General features: G+C 49.4%; 1 protein-coding gene across 6 annotated transcripts in view; it reads right to left on the reverse strand.

Moving 5' to 3' along the window:
• LOC144135548 (serine/threonine-protein kinase Sgk1-like) overlaps positions 1-7537 on the reverse strand; it is a 34040-nt gene extending 26503 nt beyond the window's left edge. For 2 of the 6 annotated variants that reach the window (XM_077668203.1, XM_077668202.1), the window contains exons 1-3: positions 7450-7537; positions 5632-5937; positions 3441-3788 (exon numbers count right to left, since the gene is read on the reverse strand). In XM_077668203.1, the coding sequence (XP_077524329.1) occupies positions 3441-3788; positions 5632-5892 (609 nt within the window). In that variant the 5' untranslated portion in view covers positions 5893-5937; positions 7450-7537. Of the gene's footprint in view, positions 1-239; positions 492-3440; positions 3789-5631; positions 5938-7449 lie in introns of all 6 variants that reach the window. The other 4 variants (XM_077668201.1, XM_077668200.1, XM_077668199.1 and 1 more) reach the window with 4 other exon arrangements.
• Between the last annotated feature and the right edge of the window lie 9143 nt (positions 7538-16680).

A 16680-nucleotide genomic window follows, 5' to 3' on the forward strand; every position in this document is an offset into this window, starting at 1 on the left:
GAGAGATGGGGGCTCCGCGGCGCAAGGCCGTGCTGCTCGAGCCCATCGCGGCACGCGCGCTGGCGAACGAGGTGCAACGGCATTCGACGCGAGGAAACGCGAACGGCCGAACCGGCGCGGTGCTCGGGGACTCGAGGGGCCTTTTTCGGAGCTCATCTGCGCCGCGAAGGCGGAGGAAACAGCGCCTGTCCGGCCGCGTAGAGGGGCCCCCCCGCGAAAGGTGGGACGTGCACGCGTACCGATTTGAGCCTACACCTGCCCAGAAGCCCCGAGAAGATCCCGCAGAGCTCGGTGCGCGATCCGCCTGAGGACTTCCTGGTGGTGGTCTCGGCCACCCCCTGGGAAGTCCGTTGCTTGCGCGTCTTGGGCGCGACTGGACTAGCGGCAGCAGACTGCAGATGCACGTGCGACGGGCCGGCGGACGACTCCTCGTCGTCTCGCCGCTTCACCTTCGCGCCAGGCTCTTTGGTCGACATCCATTTCAACGAGTTCTGCGAACAAGGGAGCAGCTGGTTAGGCCTCCGCTTGCGCGGCCAGGGCCGTACCCTAAGCTAAGCCTGATCTGCGGGCCCTCGTAAGCAGTGACCGTGAAGTGAATGTCGCCACATTTGCAGGCCGTAGGAAGCCTTTTTCGCGAGCCAGGCGCGAAGGATGCTACTGTTCCTTCCCTCACCGTCGGCGTGCGAGTCCTTCGTCGCCTCTGCTCGTGGAACTCTTCTTTGGACTGCTTCACGCACCGCCGCTCTGACTGACGGCGGCGTCTCTATCCCCGGATGCCGGAAGCTTGCTGGCGCGGTGAAGCAAGCGAAACCCCGTTGCCGGCTAGGGCAAGAACGGAGGGTTGTACGCCACCGGCGGCTCCAAAGAAGCCGTTACCAGGAGCAGAGGCCTGGGCGCTAAGCTAGTGAAGCCACGACGTGCAGCTGCAGTGTCCTGCCGGGCAGCCGCTGCGCCAAGCGCCCCGTGCCCGTTGAACGCACAGGTGACAAGTCCGCTCCCGCCGCACCGTCTCTGCGCGCGGTTATTGTACATAGCCGATCCAATCACGCCGCTAAAAGGCTCGCGCTTCTCTTGAAAGCCTGGAAATGAGAGAATTCCTTCTGGTGCATTAGTGGTGCACAGAGCAAGGCCGCGAGGTTGCCATTCAAGCGGTCACAAATAAGAGCGATTCCAATCGTACATCCATGACTGGTGCTCGGAGGAAAACACAATTTTAGCAGCGCAGCCTTACATTTACGAAGTCTCGTAACTAGCAGCTATCTGCGTGGCATGCATTATGAGGGCTAACAACATGTGAGAAAGACGGAGGAAATGGAGCTGCCACAAGGACAACCTACGGCCTGAAATGTGACGATAGCATTAAGTGTTTTGTGAATTAATCGTTTCATGAAACGTTATTAAGCTCGCGCTTTCGCTTCGTGTCGCCGCATTTCTATCTGGGCAGAAAATGCGCTCGATGTTTATTGAATACTTGTGGATAAGTAAATTAGGATATGAATTAAAAAAAAAACTGGCGCTGTAACCGACGTTATGAATGAATTTCGACGCAATGCAACAAACGTAATTTTCTAGCGATTAACGTTTTTTGCTTGGTGCCGACTCGCTCAATCCTGATTACAAACAAACGTGTACAGCCTGTCTCACACCTGCCTCGAACGCTAAAAAGGTGCGCTTGAGAGCGAATAATTAGAAATATTGTAGTACCAGCTGTGAAGTTTGAGATCCGTCCTCCTACCTATGCGCGGTTCGTTACGTTGAAATTGTATGGAAGAATTTCTTCTTATCACCCGCAATAGTTTTCTTTGAATTGTGAAGTCTGTAGTGCCCGTCCGGGTAATCTAAAAAGCGTGACGCACGTTAAAGGAGTATAGACACCTAATTTTGGTGGCATGTTTTATTCGGTTCAGTGATGCGGAAGACACCACTACGCGTCATCACCTTGTGGTATTCGCCTACGACCGCTAAATAATTTATAATCGAATTTTTTCTGGCATGCTGTTTCGGTTTCTGTTTCAACAGCTGAACGATGGCTGTGACGTCAAAGAGTGCTTTTTTGTCACGTGAGGCACGGAAAAACGTCCACATAGTCTCTGCTTCATCGTTTTAGTTCGCTGCAGTCCTGAATACAGCCTTCCTCAAGAGCCGGAATTACAACGAATGTGGAAACAGTTGTTATATTGCAGTTCTTTCATCACACGTGACCTGTAAGCACACGTAGACGTCACAGTCCTCATTCGGCTGTTGAAACCGAAACAGCATGGGAAAGAAATTAGATTACAAATTATTTAGCAGTCAGAGAAGGTAATACCAGGTGGCAATACATGTATAATAATTCCTTATTATTCATTACAAACAAGAAAACACGCACCCATAAGAAGTATCGCACCCAAGGTGTCGATACTCCTTTAACGTTGTCAAATCGCGTGTGACCGGACGCAGTTGCGGCCTCCGAAGACCACATCGGGACCAGGCAGGAAGAAAGAGTCCAGGCTTTTTCACCTGTTGTAGCCGTGTTGTATCGGAGTTCAGTTCAGTCAATTACAATAACGTCACATAAATGGCATTTCTGAAGTTCTACAGGCGCAAACTGATCGGCAAAGCGGCGCTAGGAACCTCGGACGAGCAGTTCGAGGCTGCGCCGATTGTGTCGCAAGCCACACGCTCTGCGTTGGCATTTATTTCCATCGCGATAGAATCCTTGCTTCACAGTCACTTCATACCGTCAAAGCCGCTCGCGTTGCACGCCTTATTTTTAATTTAATGAGCGCTTTACAAACTGATTCGACGTCGCAAGCACAGTGTCATGAGACATATATGAAGCTGTGATGATTCGCATGCACGAATCTTTTAGACAGTAAAGGCGGACCAACGTGGGGCAATTTTCTTGAGAAAAACGCGAACAGCCGCTCAGCGGCGTTTTTCCGGCGGCTGGCGGCTGTTCGCCGCCGATCAAGCCGGGCTAGATATGTCGCCGGGCAGACAGCCGCTCTCTGAAGCGGTCAGTGCGGGTCCTCGCACGGACCAATCAGGGCGCGACCGCGTCTGACCACCGCCCGCGACCCCACAACAAATTTTCTGGCGGCGTCCCTGCGACACCCACCAAGGCGAGGTGCAGTACTGGTAACGTGCGAAGCTTGCACCGTACCGCCGCCCGCAAATTTTGCGCGAATGCTCAATCGTGCGTCTTCTTTGGTTTGGTTTTGTGGGGTTCAACGTCCCAAAGCGGTTCAGGCTATGAGGGATGCTGTAGTGAGGGCTCCGGAAATTTCGACCACCTAGGGTTCATTAACATGCAATGACACTGCACAGTACACGGGCCTCTAGAATTTCGCCTCCATCGAAACAACTGAGGGAACCCGGTCCCTTGTACGCTGCGCTAGTCTTATTAGCAGCAATATGCGCAGAATAGTGTGCAATCGGCACAGTCGAGGACTGCGTACCGAATCGTCGGGGTCCTGACCCCCCCTCACGGCAGCGGGGTCTTCAGGGGGCGAAGTGGGCTGCACCGGAGAGTGCGCGCTGGAGGCGGCATGGCCGGGCGGGGAGTTCCTGCGCATGGGCGAGCCGGCCTTGGAGCCGGGGCTGACCGGGGCGCCACTGGGACTGACCACGCAGCTGGTCGGCTGCTTGGGTGTGCGCTCGCCATCAGCTTCTGTGGTGTCCCTGAATGGCGTCGTAGCTCCAGGCTGGGCAGCCGGCGCCTGCAGCAGCTGCTCGGCGTCGCTTCGAGGAGTCCTTGGCGCCGAGTCCTGGCTGGTCGTTACGACACTAAGCCCGGAGACCTGCGACTGGCCGCGCCATCAACCAACGTTGCAGCAGTGTGCGTGCCCTAGCCCAGACCAGCAGGCTCCACATGAGCAGCGCAAGGTCTTGAGCAGGGATCCACAGAAGCGACGGGACCACTTTTCATCGTGGGCTCAAATCGGTGGCGCGGTATTAAAAGGTGCTGCTCCGCAGGATTCTACCATTCTCGTTTGTATCAGCATGGCTCGATTTTGTTCCAGGGTCGCGGCGTGTATGTGATGTTTCCAACTGATTTCCTCGTTTTTTTTTTAAATGAAAGCTGAGGTCAACACACGTCACAGGCGCCAGCACCCAATTAATCTTGCGTGCAGGTTCACCCATAGTTCGGGTTAATCGCCATGGTAAGCTCATTTTCGTTCTGCTTTTAATTCGGAAGACAGAACAGGACCAGCAAATGAACAGGTTGCTGAAAATTTATCCAAAGCTCTCATTGCTTCGAAACCCGCACGTATACATATGCATACAATCAGTTTCGAACGTAACGCGAACAAGGAGTCTTATAAGCGAATAGCGAGGTGATGTCTTGATCGAGAAAAACGGAATACTAGCGCAGCTGATTTTCCTTTTAAATTCCCGGCATTTTCTCTCTAGCAGCTAATATTTGTGCCTTGTGGTCGCTTTTCAGCGGATTTGTTCGCGTAGTACGTACGCCTTGACAGGCTATCAAAGTCTTTCTTGATAAAATGGTACGAGGTGTGTTCGATATCAGTTTGCTGTCGCCTTTATCTCCCGTTAGTTTCCTGCTTTTCTTTCGCAAGAGCACGAATGACATGCTCGCCATGTAGACTTATTGGGAAAAAAGTAACGATACAGTGGGCATGGCGCTCACCTTTTGGCTTTCACACATCTTAGACTAGGTTGTCACTAGGTACATCTAAAAAACCGCCAGCATCAGCTTAAGACAGCGCAGATTCTGCGTCGTAAGACGCACGCAACGCCAAAAAAAGTAAAGCTCGCAAGGGCTGCACCTCACGTGCACATATACCTTTGGCTTTAATCCAGCCTAAACATAAGCGGCGCGCATGTCAGTAGGCCAACACACTGTCCTTTGGCAAACACGTTGTGCACGAATAACACCCGTGTCAAACCAGCTGCTTAATGGCACCACGCTGCTCATTAATTCAGTACGTTCTCACTCTCAGGCGCGCTTCTACAGCGGTAGGACGGCGCGTCTGCTGTGTGCTAAGACGCAGCGAAAGCCATCGCGAGTGTCTGTTGTGTACACCCATCTCATAAAGTTGTGGCAGTAGAGTGAATACTACGAGCGCGAGGCGACAACTTCCCTAAGTGCGTGGTTGGCTCTCAGAGCGAGGAACAGCACACTTGTGGAAGTCGCCGTCTAGCATTCGTAGCTTCCACTCAGTTTCGAGAACTGGCGCGATGGAGGTTAGAGGATCCGCGGTGGAAGCACAGTCTTCGTCAAAAGAAGACAGCCCAAAGGGCTAAGCCGCATAGCGGGGCTCTCGTAGACTCCGTTACACGAATGCGACAGAAGTCGACTCCAGTACACTTTTTGAAGGAAAGAGCAGGTTTTTAGAAGGAAAAGCGTGACTCGTCCTCTACTCTCTTCCTCGACGTTTCTGCACTTTCCCTCAAAACGTGGGCTGGAGTCTACTTCTGTTCCATCCATGTAACGCGGCCAGTAGAAGTGCCGACCTTGGAGGCATTTGGAACGGCCGGCGATGCGTTTCCAGCCACACAGCAAGACACAGAAGGTGACCCCTTGGGCTGATAACTTGAAAAAGGCTGTATGCGACCAGGAGCGCGCATAGTGAAACGCCGTATAGCGCGTTCATTGGAACGCTCGCTGGCTGGCTGCGCACTTACGGCCGCAGCTTGCGCCGGCCGCTCGGGCGCGCGTGAGCTAGTGCCGGGGCGGCTCGGTGCACGCTCAGCCGCGGTGCGTGGTTGGCCCGCTACCGCGTTCGGCCTCGAGCTCGAGGGCGGCACTGCGGCGCCGTGCCTGAGCGAGCCATTGGGGGTCCCAGGGCGCACCTTGGACGACCGGTGGGGTACGTGGCAAGTGAATAGAAGACCAGGCGCTAGTGCGTGCAATGTCGGTATGGGAACGTCGGCGCAGATCAGCATGCCAGACGAGGGCCGACGCCCTGCATCTCACGGCCGCCGGCCGACCTGCGATGGCGCGGCGCAGGGAGCCATCCAGTGCTGTAACGGAAACCGTTCAACGAGTACCCCATCCAGCGTGCCATCCAGCGACCGCACTTACGAACACCAGATTTACGTCCACGTCCTAAACACGAACATCTTCCAGCGCCTTTCAAGTACCTGACAGGAGAACGTTAAGTCTCGCAGTGGTCGTAAAGCGGCACACGTAGTGGCCAGAATAGTCTCCTCGAAACTGTCAACGTTTGCTTCTTGCAGTCTGTGCCTGTTATTTAACGCAACTAGAAATGCGCAACACGTGCTCAGCTATGTGTGCTTGGGATTTTGCACTGACGCAGGCCCCCACTCGTAAAAAGTAGTTCTTTTCCTGCTGTCATGGAACATCATAGGATAAACAGGTTAAGGCGGCTGACATTGAAACAGCTAGCAGGATTCCAGGGCAACCGCACGCTTCAGTTATACTGTACGAAGCGTTCCGAAATTCCCAAGCAATGAAAAAAAAAACTAGTGGCAGGCGTTTCCTGTATTAGTTTAGTGGTAAAACCGGAGCATTCTTGGTGAGCACGTAGAATCTGATTGTTAACCGTCGACGTGAAGTAAAAGCGACAGTTAGGTTCGCTGTCCGATGATTGCCTACTCAACACATCAACGTGCGGCTCTAAGACGCTCCGTAAGTTTGTAAACGCTGCGAGGAGCGTTTTCACAGGAGCAGTCCAAAAGCTTTCCGAAACATCGACGTGGATTTGCTGTCTCATGCGCTGAGGATGCCGCGTAAAGCTAGCTTTGCTCCTGCAACAAGAGCTGCTTGGTTCAATACAGTTCCCTTCCATGCATGCAAAATGTGTTAAGAATACGTATTGTACTCGTCCAAGGAGCTAAAGACAACCCAACTGGTATGCAGGAGGCAGAGTGCCTCTACAAATAAACACTTCGAAAGCGCGCTAAGCGCACTCGCATGTCGGTGCAAGATCGCTGGAAGTTATATATCAGAACTGAGGGCCACTAGGAAAGACATGAGTACCGGGATTGCTACCACTGAAGACTGAAAGTAAGCGCTAAAATATGACTCCTCCTATGAGCCACATTGCTCAAGACAAGAGGCAGAATCTTCTGCCAGGCGCTATTGGGAACAGTATTTGGCTGTGGTACCATAAACCCGCACTCAAATCTGACCATAGGCCAATCATGAACGCGTTATCAATGACGCTGACGCAAGCTGCGGCACTGACGCAAGCTGGGTAGTAAAATCATGCCTCCGGCCGTTCAGCGGACATTGACGATCTGGTGATGTCTTTTCTTGAACAAAAGTGACGCTAGAGGACCGCGGCACAAGTCAAAAGAGACGGAGAAAGCTACGAAGGGAGAACGTACAGTAGCCAGAGGCTTCTCTGTAGGCCTCCGCTCCGCGACGCGTTTCTAGGGAGAAATCTCGCGGCCGTGGCTCAAACCCGGGTGCCGTCGGCGCGAGGACCGACATGCGCGGTGTAAGGACAAAGCGCGGTACGCTGCTGCGGGGCTCACCTACGGGGGACGCGGCCGGAACACTTGGCTGCCGACCCTCGACACGAGACCATCCAGGGGCACCGCGAGGACTGTGCGCGCGGTTGGGTGCGCGATACTGATGGCGATACTGCGCTCTATAGGAGGGCGAAATGAAAAAAAAAAAGAGTTGACGTCAGACTTGGATACTGGCGGGAAGGCAGTCAATCTTGTGCTTGCGAATATTTCGCTGCAAAATGGTTCTGAACATCTGGAAACCACCGCCCATGTTTTGGACATTCCTCCACACTGATGCGGTATGTACTGTATTCTACTTGAGCGCACCTACTACTACTGACGCACTTTCATTTCATTTCCTTTGTTGACGATGATGATGATGATGTCCTCGGGCTGAATGGCACATACCCACGGCGGGGGATTGGCCGGGGTACATTCATTTCATTTCCCTTCATTTCCTCATAATCAATTTTGCGGTCTTCCCTCCTCCCACCTCTGTTCTTCCCGAGTACCGGCTGTTGTCACGCGAGCACAGGCGCGTCCGCTGGGCGCGCCCATAACGGCTATCGCCGTAAAATAATTAACGCAAGATTTCTAGAGGTGTCCCATGCTTGAAATTTAGCGGGCACTTATTCGTGGCACCATCATCTATTACAAGGACACCTCAAGGAAACCGGCTCATTAGGGTTTCCACGGCCACCGTGATAGTGGCTGTCATCTGGGAGACTGAAGCCTCCCTGAGACGCCTTGCATCAAGCAAAGCAAGTTTTGTAGGCGTGCCCTTTTGTTGTAGACCAATATTCAGCGTTCCGACCCGGCCATTAACAATATGAAGCCGCTTAAGGGCTTTTTTTAACGATATATGGGCGATCTGTTTTTGCAGGACCATTGGCTGAAAACGAAGATTTGAAAAGTCCTCTCCGGTGACATGTGGTCCGTTGCGGGACATAATCGTGGACTGCCATTACAAGAGAGTCGTGATCTGTCTGTTCTAGGAGAGGGAAATATCAGCTTTCCTGTGCGGCGTTTGAGGAGATTAGCACCGGCCCACAACGGCAATCAATGCTGCGTCTCATCCGACGTTACCCGGCAATGCGCATGGCGACTGCGTTCGAGGCCTAGAACCTCTGTTCGTTGGATGGTTTCAAACACGAATAAAGAGAGTTATACATTTCTAAATTATGTTTATTTTTGGTGTCTCTGAGACCATTACCGTACGCGTTTTCGCTTGTCGCCTCCCTTAATGTGACCGGTGTTTACCAAACAAGTATACGAGTACACATACCTTAATGCCATTTTTGGGTCCAACATTGTGTCGAATGTTTAGTACATGCTCTCACTTTGAATTCATTTAAATATTTTCCAGAGATAGAGTTTCACCTGCAGAGAGAGACATAGATAAAGACATTCGCAAGCAGACTTGTGCTAAAAATGATACTCATAATTTTTTGGAAACAAATCATGAGGAGTACACGAAAGCTGTTTTTGCACGTAGATTACCAGGAGGACACAACGTCCAGGGATAACTGTCCTCCTCGATCTACTGATTAACTGTAGTCAATATATAAATGCTTTAGTTAATACAGTAGAGTATATGTTTATAACTGGAAACTTTGAGGCGGCCGTATTCCTAAACTTTCCAATTTGGCAGTATTTTCCTAGCTCGTCCGTGTTACATTATAATCGCCTCCAAGGTTCCAACTCAATCCACATAAATGCGCACGCAGAACAGCGACGATCGGCGCGGGAAAGCCTCCATGGAATGACTCAGGAGTTGCACGCAGTGTTTCTACCATTATGATATATTCGAAAGTAGACGGGAAAAGGCACCGGCTTCCCCTGTTGTGTAAACCGTACTGAACAGCTTCCTCACACCAGGAGCAGTTTTGCACCTAACGTCACCGTCTTGCATGCGTAATTATGCGCGGAATAATTCAGTCGAAAATCAGGAGGCGAATATTTCGCAACACGGCCGTGCTACGAAAGTTCTTCCAAGTGGAAAAGCATTAGAATAAGACCGCCTGCACGTTTCCACTAAAAACATGCACTCTATCTGTCTTGAATAAAAACGTTTATTAATTTTTTTGAGTTATATATTAGACTCACGATAATTACTCTCTCACTTTGTATCTACCTGATCGCATAACACGACTCTCGTCTCATGCTCATGCTTCGTTTAAAAAAATGATTGAAAGCCTAATTTAGAACGCTCCGCATATTTTTGCGTCCGCTTCAGACGTAGCAGTAATGACGAATTGCGATGAAATTGCATGAAATAATTTCGAGCTGGAGTATTATTCAATTATTAAAAAATTCGGGCGAGTAATCTAATGACGTATTAAGTGCGACATTCGACAGTGATTTAAGGTAAAAATTACTGGTTAGTTTCGTCTAAAGCACAATGCGGAAATGCTGACACAGTCTACAGTAGATAAAATATTTCTTACCTACGAAGGAGCGATAAGCCTTCGACACTTAAACTCTGAGGTGATGGCAGATGCTTCTGAGTTACAAAGGGTAACTCTCACAAGCCCATGCATGTACGTACGTATCTGAACTACAAGGTGAACTAAAGAGCTCAGCTTAAGAGTTATTCCGAAATAATTACATCCCCTTATTGGTTTTAGCGTTGTCATATTCAGTGTAATTGATTTATTTGATTTCCGAAACCCTATTTTGTATTGCAACTTCGTTAACATTAAATAGCATCGTGTTACATTGCCTTGATATATTCATCATCAGCCCGAATGTATTCCTAACGTTCCCCAGAGGGAACGTACAACATTGGGGCAAACATGGCAGTGAAGAAGTTCCTCCTGATCTTTGAGTATGAGCAGAAAGGCAGCTTCCATCGGCACCGGCCACCTGGCTCTTCACAAGGGGCAGCGAGGAAGGCAACGCGCTGCTCGTCGTTTACGCGTTGCGTTTCAGGAGGAATGCTCGTCGCCCCCTCCCTGCAGCTTGTGACCCACGGGGAGGTATACACAAGAGACTTCAAAAATAGGCGGACACGGAGCAGGCGCTGAGCCGTGTGCAAACCACGGCCCATAGAAAGAAGCGGGGGAAAACACTGGTAGGCACGTCTTGGGTGTGGCGTGGAATCTGCTTGTTGTCAGAGTTTGTCCGTTATCTTTCATTTTGCCTTACATCGGTTCTGATACAACGCTAAAGCAGCAAAGCACGCAATCGTGAATTAGGCATGACCGACACATTTAGAAGCACGAGAAGCAACTCCAAATTGTGTCGAATAATGTCTGTCTCGTTTTAGGCATGAGTGGAGTGAGTAAATAAACGAAATTCTGCCCCACCCACGAACTGGAAGCGGTACAAGTACGTTTACAGAAGCGCGAGCGCAAACCAGCGAACGCGCAAGCGACATCAGAAAAGAAAACACTTCTGAAGAGTTGATTTTCACTGTCGCGTCCGTTTCCTCAGTGTTGCGGCGCAGCTAGCTGCAGTTTTACAGCGACAGCTTTGAATTCCTCGTTGTTTCGCAGCGCCCCCTCGCAGCCACGTTCCCATGAAACGTTGGAAAAACAGAGCCCCGGCGCATGCTCTCTTCAAAACGCAGTACTCATGGCAGCTATTAGTGAAGGCGCTTCTTCTACGTCCTCCTTATACCTAGCTTGTTGTTAGCTATTAATAGCTAAGTATGCCAGTTGTTGCTAGCAGGCTGAACCATCGTCCGCACAATGTCTCTTATTCGTCGAATAACCGACTGTCAGAGTATTAACAGATTTATTTGTCAGCCATTGTACCAAAAGAGTACTAATTTTACTTCCAGGTATCGCTGTCATGCAAAAACTACGTCGCATGTGCAAGACATAAAAAAAAATTGAAAACAGGCTTTACTTAGTGCTGTTTATCTTCGTCTTTTTCAGTCTCTTTCCATGAGCTAGCGACGCCGGGGTGTAGTTTCAAGGTCGCAGCAATATTTGCAATCGCCGGTCACAATCACCACAAAAACGGCGCTATCAATGAACTGTGTTTAGAATAAGCAGATTAATTAGCAAATAAGGTTACTCGAATGATAATTGCTAATAAACGCCGCCACCCAAAGGGAGACGAAAGCTCGCAAGCACAAAGTTGAACCAAAGTTTGAAGGTACGGCGGCGACAACGATGACAACATAGTGAGCCTAGATCTCCGGCTGATCGGCCTCTCTATGCCTTCCGATTCTCGGCCGATTTCCCAGTGTGAACATGCGCCATTTGATGCTTGCAACAACAAAAACAAAACACAGATGTTCTTCATGAATGTTTAATGGAGGATGGGAGAGAAATGTCTTCGCCATAATGCCATTAATTAGATCACAGGAAGCGCGCAAATGCAGCATTTAGGAAAGGGGCGGCAGCAGAAACTCACTGACAAGACAGTTAAGAAGAGCGGCAAAACTATGGATTAATACGTCACGAGTATGCGAAGTACGGCCAAAAAGTACAAAAATAAAATAATTATGTTCTTGTAGCGCTAAATAGTAGGAGGCAGCCCGGATGGCTGTATTTAGCAGTACAACGAGCGAAGAAAGCTTGTCGATTCATTGGTGCAGATCTTTTGATTTGTTTTGCGAATAGGAAGACAACAGTGCAGTAATCTTTGACACGCACACGCACACGCGCACACGCGCACACGCACGCACACACACACACACACACACACACACACACACACACACACACACACACACACACACACACACACACACACACACACACACACACACACACACACACACACACACACACACACACACACACACACACACACACACACACACACACACACACACACACACACACACACACACACACACACACACACACACACACACACACACACACACACACACACACACACACACACACACACACACACACACACACACACACACACACACTCTCTTTTGTGCCTTGCACCATTTCAGTCGTAAAATGACAGCCACGTGACCACTGCGCTCTCACCTTATGGCTCATATGCGGCTAGCGTAACGGGCCTTCACAACTTGTTACGCTGGTACAAGAAGGGAAAGTAAGCGGCAACATCCCTTTTCTTCCTTCTTTCTCCAGCTGGCCTGGCGGCGATGCCCCCTTTTAAATCGCGGCAGCGACGTTCGTCGCTCATAGCGGGAAAAGTCAGATCTGACTCTTGCACTTCAGCGTTACACGAAAACGGTCTCGTTGCATCCCAAGCACAATGCCGCGATTCAGCCAGCCGCGTGGCACGCGTCCAAATCGAGGCAGCCGCAGGGGTCAGAGGCGTCCCCTCAGGCGGAACGACGCTACCGTCCTTGGAGACCTCGAGCCTGACGCCTCCGGCTGGCGCAGGCCGCATCCAACTCTTACCTAACGTGACTCCGTCTTGCACGAAGCCGGCGGTTTATTTCAAACGGGGCACATATTTATGCGGAACAGGCATGTTTATGAGCGGAAAGTCAAGGCAGCTTACGCTCTGGACGGCTTGAGTGATAAAGAAGACAGATGTCGCCTGGCGATACCGCAGCTACCCTTTTACTTATGGGGCAAATGGTCATAGCAATTAGGCCGTACCACGAAAGCTATTAGTCTTTCTGTTTCCAGTAGTCAGGTGCCATCATTATGCCACCTATTTCGACTGAAGAAAAAGCTGGGAAAAACCGCGCGTGGCGCACGAAACTAACTAGTCGGACCAGAACGAAAAGACTCCATTTTTGACCAGGCTTTATTCGATACTTTATACGCTGCTCACTTGCCACCGCAAAAAGGTTCCAATAGCAAGTACGGATAAAATAACGCTCAAGATGCTCGTGTTGAGTATAATTTGTGTTGGCTTTCAGAGACGTATTTCGCTATACTCTTTAATAATTGCCTTTTCAAAACAACTTACCTATTAAGTAGTAACTTACCTTTACTTACCTAGCTTACCTATTAATAATTGCCTTTTAAAACAACTTACCTGATTCCTGAGCGAAGTAAGCTACGCACTGCGTAGATGCAAAGATGCGCACAGGATGAGGAGGAACGCAATGCTTCCACGTAAAGCGACGAATTTTACCACCAAGGACAAGCGTCTTAGTCGCCGCAGTACTACCACCGAAAGCTTTAATTTGCATCCGCTGTTCTTTTCCTTGCAGGCTGGTGAAGAAGAGCAATCAGACGCTGAACCCTTAGTGTGGTCACGTCTCAGTTAAAGTGTTGCTTCAACTCCCCAATAGGACAAGTGGGTATCGATTGCACTTTTTCTGAGATCTGTGTTACTCACAGACTGGCCACAGTAGGGATTGTAGTTGCGTTTCTTCACCTAGCTGTGGCTATGCGCATTTATTCCTTCTTTCTAGTAACATAGGGTGCCAGAGTGCAAGAGTCGCGTCAGAGGTAAACAGAACACTTTTACGTAATGTAACTTCGCTGGCATTTGAAGCACTGAAAATTTGGAGCCTTAATGTGTTGGCGCTCGAATGTGCCCTTGAAACGCTCGGAAAGCAATGCACTATGCCCGCCCAGTTGCAAAGCCAGTGCATCAGTGCACATCAACCACAGAATCGTGTTCCTTTTAGTTCTGACGGCGCTTGTAACGTACGGCACACAACATCGAGCGGTATAAAAAGGCCACAAAAAAAAGTCTAATGCACATTAGATGGGGTGCACGTGCCGCAGAATGAAGCCCCGTGACCATTAGTTACCTTCGTTAAGGTGAAAGGCAACTATTTACACGTTGCCCTCAAGCCTGAAAAATATAAACAAATAATCCATACGCAAACTACCTGCTTTCTGGGTGAAGGTGATTCCTCCAATTTGCCACAACTACTGTTCGTAAAGGAGCCGGTTTCTCGTTCCCGCCTCAGCAAAAAGTGCCCATGCGGCGTGTGCCGAGAATTCGAGGGATTTTCCCCGCGCCGACCTCGAAGATCATAAAGAGAGACGAAAAAGCAGCGGAGAAAATATTGACGCCATTCGTGCAGTGCATTCTCCGAAGCTGGAAAGGCTGGAAGTTGCGCGCAAATCGTCGTGGTTCACCGAGTGCGTCATGTCAAGACCATTTTGGTTTTTGCATGCGACTTGCTCTGGCTTTTCTCGTAGGATGCATATGTAAGAGCGTGCAGAATTTAAAAAAAAAAGACTTTTCATCACTGCTGCACGCCTTTCGGCCGAGCAACCTTGCTCGAAAATTGCGCCCAGCGATGTGTGCGGTCTCCCCCCCTCCCATTTCCTTCCTTGTCATCTTGGTCAAGAATGGCGCGTGCCAGCTAGCTTACAAGTTGCACATGCATAAACCACATAAATAAGAAGGAAATTGGGTCCATGATGCGGTTCACTTGCAGCCGAGAGGTCAAACCGCTCTGAAGGGACGAGGACCAAGAGGAATTCTTTAATGATGGCTAGAGGTGCTTGCCTGGCAGCATACCCGGAAACCTACTACAGATGCCAGAGTTCCTTTCATTGTTGCTACTGGTCGGTGATTGTTTACTATTCGTTTAATCCTCATGACTCTGAACCCTCCGAAACTTTTTCCACATTGACGATGCGTTTGGGGGCATGAAATCGGCCTTGGATCGTCGTGCTCATCATCTCATTGTCTATCGGGACTGACCAATTCACTGAGACCAACCGATAGCAAGTTCGCGCGCACAAATTCACGAATGAAGTTACTGCTCCGCTATGGGCAAATCATCCTCGTTTTGTTGGTATGAAACGTGACGGCGTCGTTAAAACTGAAATACCCATTAGAAGAGCAGCTAACGGTTAATCACGGGGTGGGTGATCAAAATTGTGCCTCAGGAACTGACATAGGTTGTCAAGTTTCTAAGCTTACTACTAGGTCTGCGTGGGAAAGAGAACTGAGAGTGGAGTGTATGGACACAGGGCACTGAGCTGACAGATTACCGGTTCAAAGGCTTTCGAGGTGCTGATGTCAGACTGTCGTCAGGTGTATACGGGAACAAATAAAAGCAGCAACTAGAGCGCAGTTACCTTTTTTTTTATTTGAGCATTACCGCATCTTGGCACGGATTATTGAATCATTCAGTTTTATTGCATGCTCTAACATTTCATTATAGCAGTGATGCTGCACAATACAAAACACGTGCGCGTGCATGAACACGCCCAAAGTGAATAGATATGAAGAAACTGAATCCTTGCTGAAATGACAAGCATTCAGCGGTATTTTATTTTGAAAAAAAGAAAAAGAAAAAACGGGCCTCCCTCTCTGTTAAAAAAGAAAAACAAGAAAAGATTTGTTGTCCAGTGTGCATCATTGAAAATTGAAATACCTGGAAAGACCTCTCAAAAATACTATTTTACTCATGGCTTATCAATATTTGATAGAACAAGCTGCTATCATGTGGCTCAGAGTTATGAGAACAAGGTCGACTGTTTCCTGAAAAGTTTTGCAGAAGCTTATTAGTCTGACGATGACTAGAAAAGTATTATACCTCAGGGCCCGCAAGACGAATTCTGCAAGACCGTTAGGCGCTGACATAAAGGGTTGATAAGCGATTTGTACCTTGAAGTTGCGACGCAAATTTAGCTATTGACAGATATTAAGTTACGTGATAAATCGTTTTAGAACCATAATCGGCTTCTGTAGATTTAGAGTAAGGTGAGAAAGGCACAGTAAAGTACATGATAAATATTTACATTACACGGGTTGTATCGATTACACAGAATACTTCATAAACTGCTTTAATAAACAGTGTATTGACTATGACTGCTGAAGTACGTTTGTTGTGAAAAAAAAGTTTTTTAACAGTCATGAGAGTCGCTTACCGCGTTTTACTGAAATAAGCGCGTTCACGCATTAACCCTTGCGGCGCAGCGCCCTTACTCAGAAGCCCGTATACCCTTGCATCACCCTTGTATCGTGATATGAGGCAGTAGCCTAGATTGATGCGAGAAATGGGTGAGGTCAGGGTGAAGGAGACACTCGTGAACTTCCCCACGACGTCATGCGCTTGCTCATTTACAGCGTAAGGACAGAAAACAGCGAGCAACTGACGCGGTTATCTCCTTAAACTGCTACTGCTTCTGCCGCGCGCTTCCTTCAGTGCTGCGAGAATCTTATCGCTGTTTCAACGCGCAGAACCCGCTGTCTCGCATGCGGGCCGGCCCACGTCAACGCTGCCGGACCCCGTCAATGTCCATCAGGTCATGCCAAGATCAAAGAAGGATCTGCTGGAAGAAGCAGGAACGCGGGGCGACACGCTGACAACATGTAGTGTACGGACCGCTCGTAGTATTAACAAAGGACATAATTGTACGACCGGCATTCAAAATTTAAGGC

This window comes from Amblyomma americanum, chromosome 1, assembly GCF_052857255.1.
Source record: "Amblyomma americanum isolate KBUSLIRL-KWMA chromosome 1, ASM5285725v1, whole genome shotgun sequence".
NCBI lineage: Eukaryota > Metazoa > Arthropoda > Arachnida > Ixodida > Ixodidae > Amblyomma > Amblyomma americanum.